This window comes from Sparassis crispa (assembly GCF_003851025.1).
Source record: "Sparassis crispa DNA, contig_000009F, whole genome shotgun sequence".
In the NCBI taxonomy this organism is placed as follows: Eukaryota; Fungi; Basidiomycota; class Agaricomycetes; order Polyporales; family Sparassidaceae; genus Sparassis; species Sparassis crispa.
In genome coordinates this window covers 1466268-1479693 of record NW_020939756.1, presented here as the reverse complement: position 1 = coordinate 1479693, position 13426 = coordinate 1466268, and the positions used below count along the sequence as shown (strand labels likewise).

General features: G+C 50.0%; 4 protein-coding genes across 4 annotated transcripts; 2 read left to right on the top strand and 2 right to left on the bottom strand.

Annotated features, from left to right (window-relative positions):
* Nucleotides 1-243: 243 nt before the first annotated feature.
* On the top strand, nucleotides 244-830 carry SCP_1004890 (hypothetical protein; the record flags this gene model as incomplete). The annotated part of the gene is made up of 2 exons (XM_027762354.1): nucleotides 244-277; nucleotides 334-830. The coding sequence occupies 2 exons, from the start codon at nucleotides 244-246 to the stop codon at nucleotides 828-830; spliced, it is 531 nt and encodes a 176-aa protein (XP_027618155.1).
* Nucleotides 831-5182: 4352 nt separating this feature from the next.
* SCP_1004880 (hypothetical protein) lies at nucleotides 5183-5592 on the bottom strand (the record flags this gene model as incomplete). The annotated part of the gene is made up of 2 exons (XM_027762353.1): nucleotides 5183-5409; nucleotides 5487-5592. 2 exons carry the CDS (start codon nucleotides 5590-5592, stop codon nucleotides 5183-5185), a joined length of 333 nt encoding a protein of 110 aa, XP_027618154.1.
* A 2569-nt stretch (nucleotides 5593-8161) lies between these two features.
* Nucleotides 8162-8443, top strand: SCP_1004870 (hypothetical protein; the record flags this gene model as incomplete). Its single annotated transcript, XM_027762352.1, has 2 exons — nucleotides 8162-8281; nucleotides 8342-8443. The coding sequence occupies 2 exons, from the start codon at nucleotides 8162-8164 to the stop codon at nucleotides 8441-8443; spliced, it is 222 nt and encodes a 73-aa protein (XP_027618153.1).
* A 796-nt stretch (nucleotides 8444-9239) lies between these two features.
* On the bottom strand, nucleotides 9240-13387 carry SCP_1004860 (predicted protein; the record flags this gene model as incomplete). Its single annotated transcript, XM_027762351.1, has 19 exons — nucleotides 9240-9367; nucleotides 9419-9589; nucleotides 9758-9883; nucleotides 9930-10040; nucleotides 10093-10149; nucleotides 10207-10350; nucleotides 10406-10492; nucleotides 10549-10797; nucleotides 10849-11292; nucleotides 11345-11928; nucleotides 11977-12264; nucleotides 12319-12393; nucleotides 12469-12492; nucleotides 12543-12583; nucleotides 12641-12693; nucleotides 12750-12829; nucleotides 12882-13042; nucleotides 13095-13306; nucleotides 13360-13387. The coding sequence occupies 19 exons, from the start codon at nucleotides 13385-13387 to the stop codon at nucleotides 9240-9242; spliced, it is 3063 nt and encodes a 1020-aa protein (XP_027618152.1).
* Nucleotides 13388-13426: the final 39 nt, after the last annotated feature.

Genomic DNA, 13426 nt, shown 5'->3' with positions numbered 1-13426 from the left:
TCATGTGCTTGCCTTCTCACTCATATTTGTACAGATCATGCTTGTTGGCGCTGTGTGTTGTATGTATCACGTTTGGCCGCGTACGGGGCATTTTGGTGGCGATCATGTACTTGTTGTAAGAATAGCACGTCGATGGATGGAACTCTCGAGGCATGGAAGTTAGCCTTATTTCACTCGCTGAGAACTTGCTTTCCGGATAAACCTGGTGTGGCATTCAACACATTTCTGGCAGTTGTAAGGCCAATGACAGGCTGCATGTTTTTGCGCTCGCCACTGTGTAAAGTCTATTCTACCTAGGCAACAACCCCCTCGCTTCTCTCATCTTCTCTATAGACACGCCAGCCAAACATAACCCCCACAAGCTTCAACTACTAGCGGAAGCAGATCTAGCGCTGGTGGAAGGAGCGGACGCGAGGCTGCTCGAGATCGAAGCACTCGCAGATACCGAGCCGGAGACCGAGGCAGCGCTGCTCGAGGCAGAGCCTGATGCGGCACTACTACTAGTAGAGGCACAGGCCGACGCAGCGCTGCTGGACGCAGATGGAGACGCCTCACTGCTGGAGCCGGAGACGGACCCAGAAACGGAGGCAGACACGGAAGGAGATATCGAGGACACGGCGCTCGCACTGGAGAGCACGGAGGCAGATGCGGACGCCGCGGAGGACGACACCGCCGAAGACACCGCCGACGACGCCGCGCTCGACTGCGCAGTCACGCTGGTCGCGGCGGAGACGACGGCCGCGAGCGCGGCGAACCTCGGGGACAGACGCAGGCGCATCCTTCCCTTTGCGAGAGAGAAGTTCAGGGAGTGTGAGGTCCCTCTTAAATAGGTGGCGCGACTGAACGCCTGAGACTCTGAGCCTCGCCGAGAACGGAGACACCGCGTCCGATCGGCACGTGGCTTCGGGTGTGGCCAATCAGCGTCCTCCTGCGCTCCGCCCAGCCGCGCGCCCTCCCGCTGTGCTCTCTCGCCTCCGGGCGCGTACCGCACCCTCCCTGCGACCTAGCACGTCGTCGGGCCTCCGTTTTCCCTCTTCGCGCCGCCCTTGATCGACCAGCGCTCAGCATCCACGCGGCTGCACTCGTCTCCAGATCTACCGACCCCTCTCCTCTCCTCCATTAATGCCCGCGACACGTCTTCCCTCGTCTCCACGGCCACCGCCCGACCTGCTCACCTCTCCGTCCGGGCCTCAACGTCCCGCGCGGAGAAACGTTCGCCATCGACTCGTGTGCAGGAGCGGGGTTTGCGTGCACCCAGGTGCGTTCGCTGTCTATTCTGAGACTGTCTCCCAAGCTCTTGGACTTGGAGCTATCGCGTCGCTTGACAGTACGTCTCTGTCCGTGCCTGCGTTCGTCGCTGCAGCGGCACTATCCGCGTAACAAACACCTCGGATGGCGCTCACCGCTTGTGGAGACGACGGATGTACGGACATCCTCGTGTCGCAACATCCAGAAGACCGTCTTGCGACACGCGGTGCGTCTTTTTCACCGCCAATCTCTCGATGCTTTTCCCTCTTCAAGCTATGACCCAGCCCCGAGACCTAGCATGGTGCACTCATATCCCACCTCCGAGCCATGATCGACACCTTTCAGCCCACCCAGCTCTCCAACGAGCAGAATGGGCCCGCAAACTCGTCCGGGAGAGGTGCTCTAGCCTCCTCTCCGTGCACCTCGATTTTCGCAAGTGCTCCGGCGCCAGAACATAACTCGTGGATTGACCTACAGTTCGCATAAATTATGGAGCATTACCACTGCATTCGTACATGCATACGTGACGCATTCTTCCACAGGAACATTACCCAGGGTGTCATCGTGATCGTTGCCGTCGAAGACGAGTCCGGACTAAAGCCAGGTCGAATCCGCACGATGCTTGCGCACAAATAAAATATATTTCATTACTGGCACCGCCTTCTTCTCCAAGGACAGCATCCGTGACTATTGTCGTACGAGCTTGGCACGAAGTCCAGTTGTTCACCACGCATTCCCTGCGGCTCGAGAAAGCGACGCCGTTACTGCTTCTTTTGTTTGGTGGTAACGAGGGAGGTGACTAAATAGATGCGTGTTGGCCACGAGCTCGATGCGAGTGGTACATTTGGGGAGTGAGTTATACTCACATATGCCTTGTTCGTACAGGACTTACGCAGAATGTGCGAAGACAATAAGTTTCATGTCCTATCGTCTTCTCCGTCGGTGAGGGCGAGGTATGCAGTAAGGGTGGCAGGTCTGTTCAACGCAGTTCCTGCACCGGCACGAGAGAGTGTCCGCCAGACGTAAGTGGATAATGCGAGCGTCGGTCAGAGAGACAAGCGTCGGGGACTTACCGAGGACGATTCCATAGATTGTGGAGGCAGATATAGCGGTAAATGAGGTGCTGTGTTCCTTGAGAGTGAAGCGACTCAGTGTGTTCCCATTTCAGTACGGACCATTAGCAGACCAGTATTTCCGGAAACGGCGAATATGACGTTAGACATCTACGCGTACCATCGTGGCCTCGATCCTGACATCGTGTTGTTATCCTCGATATGCCTGGAACACCATGTTCCTCTTGGGGGTTTGCATCTTTATGGTTGAACTGCTGACGCATATTCAACACAAATGACGCGCCATGGCATCCTGAGTAACATTTCTGTGAAATATCATATCAGATAGGTGTCTAGGAATATGGAAATAATACTCCATACCTTACGCAAACCGCAGTTCGGTTGATATGACTGACACTGGAGCATAAGGTACCCATGTTGACTGAGGAGCTTTCTGCAACGGCGACATATTCTGGGTAAGACGTCAGTTCGCTACTTAATGATGCACTGATCAAGGAACACAGTGCGGATGCTACATACCTTATGAAAACTGTCGTTCAGAAATTACGAGCGATTGTCCTGCGCCTGTCGTTAAGCGCCTACTGAAAAATTCGACGCTCACGCGTAGTGTACACGCGAGGATCGATACAAAGGACGAGGAATGCCCTCACGGCAGGCTCGCCCAGGCAATCGTCCTGTATCCTCTGCATAATAATTGTTCTCGTCCGTAGTGCAGTAGTCCGTCCGATGTAGATGGGCCTTACGGCTGGGAAGGCGATGCTGCGTCTTTCCGAATCAGCTGAAAGCGCAAATACTGCAAGACACCTCGAATGATGTTGGGAAGAGTACAGAAGTAGATGGGTTGGGTAGAGATGATGGAATACAGTAGCCCTTCAAATCGTCGGCAGCGGGCAATTCGCGCATCGTGTCGTGCAGACATTCAAAGTGTGAGATCAAGCCGTCCACTGATAGCACTTCGACGTCAATACTATATTGCATAGCCCGGCGCGGGAAAGATGGAGATGCCCATGTAGGCAGCAGACAGCAAGTAGACGGCAAACGTCAGACTCGCTCCTGGAATTCCAGTACAGGCAGGATGGGCGTGCACGAGGCCATAGTGCTCCTGCGGAAAGGTGGTGTTTGAACCTAGGGGCACCACGCGTCGACGGTGCGAATGGCTGGCACATATGACGGGCTGGCTTCGATCAGGGAGAGTAGTCCTGGCGACTCGTCCACTGTGAATGTGCTACACGAATTGGCAACACAGGAAGCAAGGCGTCGCCGGAGAAACCGCTCCTGGAATGTGGAACGTGACTTGATCGAACGGCTGTGAGGTGACTGGCGTGATGAGTGACGAGGCCTCAGATGTGCATGCAGGGGATGAGGGTAGGACAAGAACACGCGTTCACACATATCCGATATGTTCTAAAAAACGAGCGGGTCTCCATGAATTGCGGATTGCACGATACAAGGCACCAACCATCGTCAGGATGCGAAGACCCGCCAGCAGAGATCGGACGCACGGTAAGGTGTAGCGACACATGCCACATAGTGTGCGATGGCGGAGCAGTTGGATGCGATCCAGGAGATACCTGGTGTAGGCTAAGTCGTCCACGTAAACATCCGCTACATGTTGTAGTATCAGGCAATCCTCGGTGACAAAGCAGCACGGTATCATTAATATTCTGCAACCACAAACAAGGCCATAAACTAGCGAACTCACTACGTGCGTCGTTCTTGTCTGCGCTCCTCGTCCGCGGCGCATATGCTGGCCCATCACTCCACCGGAAGCCGAGGAAGCTCCATATTTCTCACATCGTACTGCCGTGTCCGAAGGATTTGTCATTCAAACCAGTATTCAGAGGATCTTGAGGTCGCGAGTGGAGACATGGCATCCCAACTGTCCTGACTTGCGAGTACGAGGCATGCTTGACAGAGCGACAGATCGATGATGACAAGGAGACATTTATTGGGCATGTGACCTCGGAATCTACCGAGCAAGTATGACATGCATATGCATCGTAATGTAGGAGAAACCACCGCGTAGAAAGGTGTAGCAATGGCGAACAACTGGAGACATGGTAGGAGGAGGAGAGCTTGGGCGTGGGAACAATATGTGCGCGCTTGTGCCCGATCGCAGAACACGAGGCTCTCAAACGTCGCAGCGGAAGAATCGCGGAGGAATCTCCCACTCTTCCTATTCGACGCCGCTCTCTCTCGTTATCTCACGCGAATAATACTATCATGAGGGGGGAGTTACCGATCTTTGAGTGCTCGGGCTTCCTCTTCCGTATTCCTGGACACTTTGTTTTTATTTTTACATGGGCCGATGCATTCAGTTCCACACTACATTTTGCAATTTTTTTTACATGTTCTCGTGGTGAGGAGGGAGAGACGGCAAGATGCCGGTGGTGGGTGTTGACGGGGGGTGGTGTTGCTGATTATGTCACACAGACGTCACGCTCATCTCGCGGACGAAGCGCTCACGCGGCTGCCACATCGGGCTATACGTCGTCACGCTTTTCATCGGGAGTGTTACAAAATGCAGGCTGAAGCATGTCTGATTGTCCAAAACACTTATCGGGATGGTGTAACACAGTGCTGTAGGGCATATTGCTATGACCCAAACATCACTTGGGTCAGTCATTCTCAGTATCAAGAGAGATCTTTGATATCAGTACACATACAGTGGTTGCAAAAGTGGTATTTGACGCCTCATTCAGCAATCCCGCAACACCTGAACCCCTGGCTTGGTGAAACACATCTACTGGTGTATAGTATCGTCCTACAATTTTATCTGATTTATTTATTAAGTGTGGGAGCAGCGACGGCAGTGTTGCCGATTTTTTGGATTTCGCAACTCCCCCCACGTGATAGTATTCCTACGAGATTTCGACTAGGGCTGCCTGCGCTGGGATGTTGCTAGATACAACCTCTGTCCTACCAGTGTCCCAGATCTCCGCTTCCCAGAACACCATCCAAACTTGGACCCACCACTTCATCGACGCGGACACTGATCTATGCACGGACGCATCGGGACTATGCCGATCGTGTAAATGTTTCCTACACTTGAAGATTTGAATGGTGGCAAGCATAGTATCATGTCGCCCTGAACATATTGTCCGCCCAGCACGGACAACAAAAACCTAAGGATGCTGACCGCAGGTAATGAGTCCTAGATCTGACCTGAGGAAAGAGGAACGCGGACAAGATCGCAGATGGTGCGATCTTCGTACGGAGCCCGGATCTCGCTGCCTACGCGTTGGATCTTGCTGCGGACTGTGTCATCCATGTCCAGTAAGCAAACCTCTTCTTAGCCGTCCTCCTCTCCTGTTTTATATCCTGCAGCCAATCTCCTTGCAACGATGCACCGAAGAGATAAGATCGAAGACGAAAAACCAGTGGGAATTGCGAGGACGAGAGTACATCGGAAGGTGGAAAGTGAGACTGACGTTCACCTGGGAGGGCTCGTCTTTCGGTACGGTTTCGGGATATGTGTTCAGAATTGTGGACAGCGGAAAGTCGTATAGAGGGTGGCGCCGTCAAGGACTAGTAGCCGCTATGCAGGTGCGAGCTTGATAAATCGTAGAATACGGCTTGTACCTCTCTAACTCTCCCGACCACGTACTCCTCCGCATCGTGGGGGAGGCCGTCCATATATCGCGCAGAAGTTGGGGGATTACGAAGACGATTACGAAGACCAGGGATAAGAGTAAACAAGTCATCGGCGTATTGATATCTTTCACGATGATGGTCAAAGTGGTCAGAAACGTTTGAATTGGCTCGTATTCACACCTGCGACTGTACACGACACTCTCATCCACCTGCGTGACGGTGCGCCTAATCGTATTTCGGGGGCCCGTCCGGTGCAATCCTCGCCGCTAAGCAGGCCTCGTGCGGCTGAGCTGCAGATGCGCCCGCGTGCCGTTATGCTTCCTCCAAAAAATACGGCACTCGCAGCGTCGATACCTCCTACAACGCGTCCGGAAACACCTGGGAAGGCACAACAGCCGTTCTGGTCTGCTGGGTTGGTGACCTGGAAGCGGTACGGTCCTTCCTGCAGACGGCACTCGCGAGCGGAGACATACGTTGGACGTCCAGAATCTGTTACGGATGCCCTAGTTAGCAAGCCGCGGTTGTACCAATGCTGAAGATAATTTCGTCCTTGCTAACGATACTTCAGTAGGCCGTACGGGCGGCCTCGCGCAGACGGCCGTCTCGATCTTCCTTCCAGACCGATCGTGTCTCCAGGCTCCACAGAAGTAACCGCGGGGGCCTATCACTACGCTGCTACCGGGGGACAAGTGAGAATATCTCCCTTTCTGCAAAGATTCCGGATACTGACGGCGCCGCGAATGTTCATCACCTGCAGAGACATAACGACTCGATTCATCCAACGCAAACGTTGTAGCAGCGGGTCAGCAAGGTCGAGGACAGTGTTCCGAGTGTGGACGTGTAGATCCAATACAGCACCGTCGCTGTCAACTTGCGCACCAGCGAGATGATGGAGGAGATGCAAGGGCAGAACAGAATGATTTCAGTGTGGGCGTGATAAAGAACGTAGCGTATTAGAGCACGTCTGCATGAGTTGACGAAGCAGCGTGTGAAAACATCCGAGGCGCGCTTATCTGGTCCTGATCTAGCACGATGCTATCAAACCCGGAATTGCGAGGAACTTGAATTGCGACGCTGGCTAACTATAGTACTCTCTAGGTCTTGACTCTTTCGAATTCCTCCCTCTTGCACGACTCTGCGTCGTGAGTATTATGGTATAACTAGACCAGAAGAACGGTATACATAGGTCCGGAGGCACGACCAACTCTATCACCGGTGCGACTTGGACATTTCGGACCAAATAATGAACTCCCCGCTCCAAATTTTTGATGCATAGTTCAATAGAGTCACAGATCGCTCTAACTCCTGCGTCAACTTCGGCTGAAGACTGCTAGTCCACCATCCTTTGATATCCGGTGCGTTGTATTGGACGTGTGCATGCGATGATTATATTTTAACCACTACGCTTATAGACATGTTTAAGCAGGCGATATTATACATACCGCTCTTAGCTCTTCCAAGCTCACACTGTTCATGCTACTGGAAGTATCACATTTGACAGATCAACTTCGCGCGCGCGCAGACTGCGGAGCATTGTCGTGTGAGTGCCGAAGTTCGGCGCCTGTTCCCGTTCACCCGCATTACTACTTTAGACCCTTGAGCTCTCCGCTCGGGCATATATATTGGGGGGCCAGGATCTGTTCTCCTACGCTCTCCAGGCCCGCATTGTGAACATGGAAGTGCATTGGTTGGTGTGCGGGCCAAGGATTCGAGCGGCAGGATCTCCGAGTGAGATTGACTCTGGAACTATGCATGCTCGGGGGAGATCAGTGCTCTTACACATCTGATTGTCAGAGGTTGACACATGGTGTGCGATGTTTGTCAGACATGCGGATTCAATCTGCTTGCAAGCGGTGTGTGTGCATGTATCAATGACATGTCTTCCCCTCTGTGCATACGTACGAGCAGTCTCTTCCGCCAGGTCTTTAACCTCAATCAGAGTCAATCTGACGGATTTTTAAACCCGAGCGGGCATTTAGTCCATCCATCCATCGCCGTGCCGGGGCCGGGGAGTACGGAGTGGAACCGACAGTGTCAACGAACGTACGCTCCGAGCAGTAAACTGTAATTATAACTGAAACGTTTGTCCTGTTGCGAGTTATCGGAACGAGAGAGCGCCTCGGTCAAAAAGGGACCTCGCTCAAAATGTATAGCATTCGTAAGCATGTACAGTCTGGATTGAACGATCGGGTGCTACTTCGGACCTCAGGCCGATTTCTCCTAGAAAACTCGATTGATACGGATTAATGTCCAAGCCAGTTGTTAGTCACACAATCAAAGAGGCCTGTAGTCCAGCTGATAGACCGGAACTTTCTCCCCCTTCTTGGGCCCCTTCATCTGTCCCAATAGGCAATATGGACATCTCAGTGTGCGAGACGACACAAAACATGCATACCTTTGCTAGATTCCTTTATGCGTCGTAGTAGTTTCTTGGCGAGTATCCATGGGGTACTGGAAAGCGGACGTTCCTGCGGCACCTGACACATAATTTCAAGTCGAGGAAGAATATCCAGCTGATGAAGAATTGAGAAGTCATCGTCTACACAATGCAAATTGTTAGTACCTGTAGTATCTGAAGTAATTTGTAAGGATAAGCAGTGAATGAGCGCACCATGCTTTATCACAAATTCAAAAATTTCAAGCGCAATTTTGTTGAATCCAAAATTCGAGACATCGAATAGTTGTTTTACTGGCGACAGGAATGATACAGAGAGCATGTATTCTCTGGCGGTATCTATGGAAATGACACTGCAGTCCCCGATAGAGATTCAAATAGATTAGACTTACCATGACGAGAAAAGGCACGAAGTGCATCAATTACGCCGTTGGGCCAGAAAAAGTCCTCCGGTCTCCGACCCAGGTGATCGTCATCAAGTAGCTGTACAAGTTTGTCAGGTGTTCCGAGGTCGAGGAAAGCACTGCAAATGTCCGCTACGACTTCCTCCATCACTAAGGACGAGCTGAAGAAGCGGAACCAATACCCTTTGCTACCATCCTCGCGATAACAGCACTTGCTATGTCCCACTCGTGAGTATGTAGCATCTGAACAATGCTGCTTGACACATGGTGCTGCACAATTGCTGCCCTAACATCATCTTTATGACAGCTTTAACATATCCTCAAATATGACACAATTGAAATGAATGCTGACCTCGTTGTAAGGAGAGATGTTTGAGCATTTGTAGCATCCCAATTCGCAAACCCTTGTCCGCTGACACTCCAGCATGTTCATATAGGTCCATCATGTCAGTGTTGAGAATTGTCAGACAAAATTCATCTGTTGTCAGCACATCAACAATGTGCCTTCCAAAAACAGAGTTCTGTTTACAAACCATATTGTGCAAGATCAGCTAAGAACTCCAGGGCAATAATCTTGATCCCACCACCATGCCTGACGTGCTGAGCTACTTCTTCAATAATCTTATGTTCAACCATCCTGTGGCGCAACTTGGCTGCAAGAAAACATGAAGACATGCAGTGTAGACAAGTATCTCACAATATACCATTGCTTATCATTAAGGAGAGCACTGGCAAATGGATGACAAGTTGTTCACCATTTCGGATGAGCTTCAGTAATAAATTGATGATCCCGCAATCGAGGACCTCTTTCTCGAAAGAACCACCTGCCTTTCTATGAGCAAGAGACTGTACATTATGATGGTAGTTCTTCACCACTGTGCAGCATTGAATTTAGAATATGCAGAGCCCTTGTTACTCCTGGGTCATTTTGTCCAGATAGCTGAATGAGCAGGACAATCACCCTTCGCCACTCATCAACATTCATGTCCCCTTTAAGTTATTCTGTAATTACTGGCAGCATTGAACAACAAAGAAGGACTCACATGGAGCCTCAAAATTTCTCAACTCTTTTATTGCCCAAGTCTTTGTTTGTTGGTCATTGCTGTTTAGATACTCAGCAAAAGCACCAGCCACAGAGGCATTATCAGTGACAATTTTGCAGCCAGGTGCTGCGTGATTCAGTCCAACAATAATAACATGCAAGTTGGGACTTACATTTACTCATTGCAGTTTGCGAAATGGCATGTAAAGTTGACCTATGTAAGAGATCTGCTTCACCCTGGAATGCTTTTTGCAGCCAAGTAAGATAATGAGGTGTGAAGCTCTCTGTATGTTTATATGTCAGTTCTGCTCAACAGATGCATCCATGATAACATACCAGCAGTTCCATATTGTTTCACCCAACAAATCAACTCCCTCAAGCCTTGTATTCCAGCTATGTTGTGTGATAATTAGCTGCACAAGCAGTGTTGCACAATTAGCAAGGACACACCTGTCTGTTTGAATGAGTCAATACTCTGTCGACTGAGCACAGCATCTGGGGATAACACAAAATTTGTGAAATCAGTGACTGTATCTTGCCCACTATGCTTTGCAAGGCCCTTAAGAAACTGCACCCCATTGGAAAATACTGTCCCTTTATAGATTATTATGAGCTTGCAATTATTGTGATCCAAATAGACAACCCATACTGTTATGACCTCCTCCAAGCTGCCACCTGCTTAACGTGCACCACCAATGGTAGCCCTTTCCCCCAGGTTTCACCCCTGGATTCTTGCCTATTATCACACCTAAAATTAAAATCAAATAAAAGGAAAATGAAAACAAAACATACATAGGGCAACAAATTGCGGGAACAAGCGTGCAGCAGAGTACAAAATATCTTTTTGAGAGAGATTTATCAAGTTAATCAAGGCATTTGCAATTTCTGTGCTGTTGAGGATGTTGACATGCCCATAAAGGGATGACCCCCGGGCGTGCTCCATCAGCTGAAGTGCCGAGACCCGCATATAGGCAGGTAGCTTTTCTAATATTGAGACAATTCCTGAATTAAAGGAGTTGACAGTAGATTCGGCGGGTGTATCTATGCCAAACAGAATCAACCAAACAATGACATATAAGTAAATGATCTCACCTCCCACAAATTTCCAAACTTCTTGTTCAACTAGATGAGGATTCACTTTATGAAGAGTGAGAAGTGTAGCAATGGCAATATCAGCAGCATCTGTGGACAAGCAATCTATCGCAAACTTTAAGATCGACGAATCGTACGGGTGATCTACCCAAAGGGGGTCTGGAAGATACAGGAGCAGTATCGTTCGTTTGACTTGTGATAACTTGTCACTTTCTGCCAATGCTAGCGGCATGAGTACGTCCTTGAAGCCTGCACGCCACAATAACAGTAAATTAAGCTGAGGACGGTATTGCTGGGACTGAGGGTCATTTGAGCGTTGAATGCCTATCCTGAAAACCAACTCTACGGCCTTTGCTTTGACTTCGTCCGTCAGTTCTCGTTTGATGAGGCTTTTGAGTGTTCTGTGTCCTCTGTCGGCCCAGATGATAGCAGCGACCCCTGCTTCTGAAATTTATTATCAGAAAGAATGCACGCTGAAGAACAGTCAATATCGCACCAAATTCCGCTAAAGCTAATAAACGGTCTAGAGCAGACTGCAGCTCTGGTTCATTGGTGTACTCGAGAGCTTGCACGAGGGAAACCGCGGAGGAGATATCATATAGGTCAAACTCTATCCTCTTCTCAAAATGGCTCAGTTCATTTATGTGGTCTTTTCCGAGAATACGATCCCAGGTGCAGGTAGCGTCACGGGAGAATATGAATCGAGCACGAGGGGTGTATCCTATCGTGAGAGTAACAGAAGCATGTATCTTCTGGTCTGGTCTGATATACCGATGTTCACCGCAATGAGGGGCTACCCTGTGCAACCAATGAATCAGTCGAGCGTATGACCACCACGGCAAATCTTCCGATTGCGCCAAATGTGGCAAGCTCTCTGAGTGACGGAGGAATGGGAGCAGTTCGAGAATCCACCAGGATGGGGTGAGAGACTCAATTGGGGTCTCGTGTTTGAGTTGCTCCATATTCCACCCTACTTTCGTAGGCTTGAACTTGAGTCCCGCTGTACGTGCTTCGTTCGCCATCCAGAGAGCCGGTATATCCTCCATCAATAGCTTATCTTTTGGTCTGTTCCCACCTCCGCTAAGATGCGATGAGTACAGAGACATGCATCAAATTAAGTACACTGACACATCTGAGTGACAGCCCGCAAACCAAACTTCTTTCAAATGGGTGTACACGCCATCTCGCTCACTACTGTTCATCCGATCAGTTTGTAGGTTCCGAGACTGCCCGACGCTCGATGAGAGATGACCTCGTAGAGCATCCTTAGTACTGGGCTCAAAAAATTCCGGATTGAACTTGACCCGGCGCTCATCGAGAGCAAGAGCATGACGAACATGGCAGACGTGGTCGCAACTCCGCGTACGGGGAAGGTCCTTCTTGCGCCCGAACACGCCCACAGAAGAGACAGTGTCCCTGGACCAAATAACATTGGATAGCACTGTCAGATAGATAGAAGAAAACATTTACCAGACACCCAAGAAGTGTACTTTAACTTCACGATGAGAGAAGGTCTCCTTGAAGTGGTTTGCCATACTGTCATCCCTGTGGGACAGAAGAAGTGACACGGAAAGGGAAGTTCATATCAAGGGTCTATGACGATCGAATATAAGCACGTACGCCTGTTCGTATAACTGATATGCACTGGGGGAAAAATGTCAGTATTGTATACGTAGACGAGGAAAGGGACATACAACGGAATCTGCTCCTCGTTACCCGAGTATATTAATCCGACCTATTTGCAGAGAATCATTCGTGTGTTCGTGGATCACATATGCAAAGTAATGCATACCTGCTCGATCATTCCCGCTAGAACTCGAACCTGATACGCGCCGCGCGAAAATCCTGAAACCAAAAATCTGTATAACCTGATAGTGGAACTGCATGTGCTGCAAACGTACCAAACAGAAAGATCTGATCCCCTGGTTGGTAGGTATCCGACAGCCAACGATAGGCACCGAGGACGATCTTTTCGAAGTTCCTGTGTGTTGGCTTAGATCGGCAAGTTACAGAACACAACATAGCACGCATACCGAGCGAACGCCATATCAAACAAACTGCTCAGCTTCAACTTCGTCCTTTTCCAAATGGTACTGCGAGCGGTGTTAGCATACGTGCCTATACCGCTATTGTAGTAAGAAAGCTGTTGGCCATCCTTCTCGATACGGGCATATATTTCGACAACGTTGGAGTTCTGCGCTAACAGTCAAAGGACCGCAGTGAGGAAATATTGCTACACGTCCTACCTTGCGCCCAAATTGGTTCAATGTCCCGTCAAGCGCTACGATCAGCTTTCGCCCATTCTTCTCTGCCTTGCAGATCTTGCAGCAATGCTCCTTGTCTTTATCAATGAGCGTGCTTGACGGTTGGGCTTCAACTGCACCGGAAGCCGCAGGTATTCCTGGATTATCAGGCTTGTCGTTCCCTTTACCTAGGGATCCTGAAGTACTAGGCCAGGCTGACCAACGATTATCAGCATTCAACACAAAAGTATCAGCAGTATAAATTCACTTGGCTCAGCTTCAGCGTTGGAAGACATGTTGGCGACGTTCGAGTCAGACATTCGAGGTCGATGATA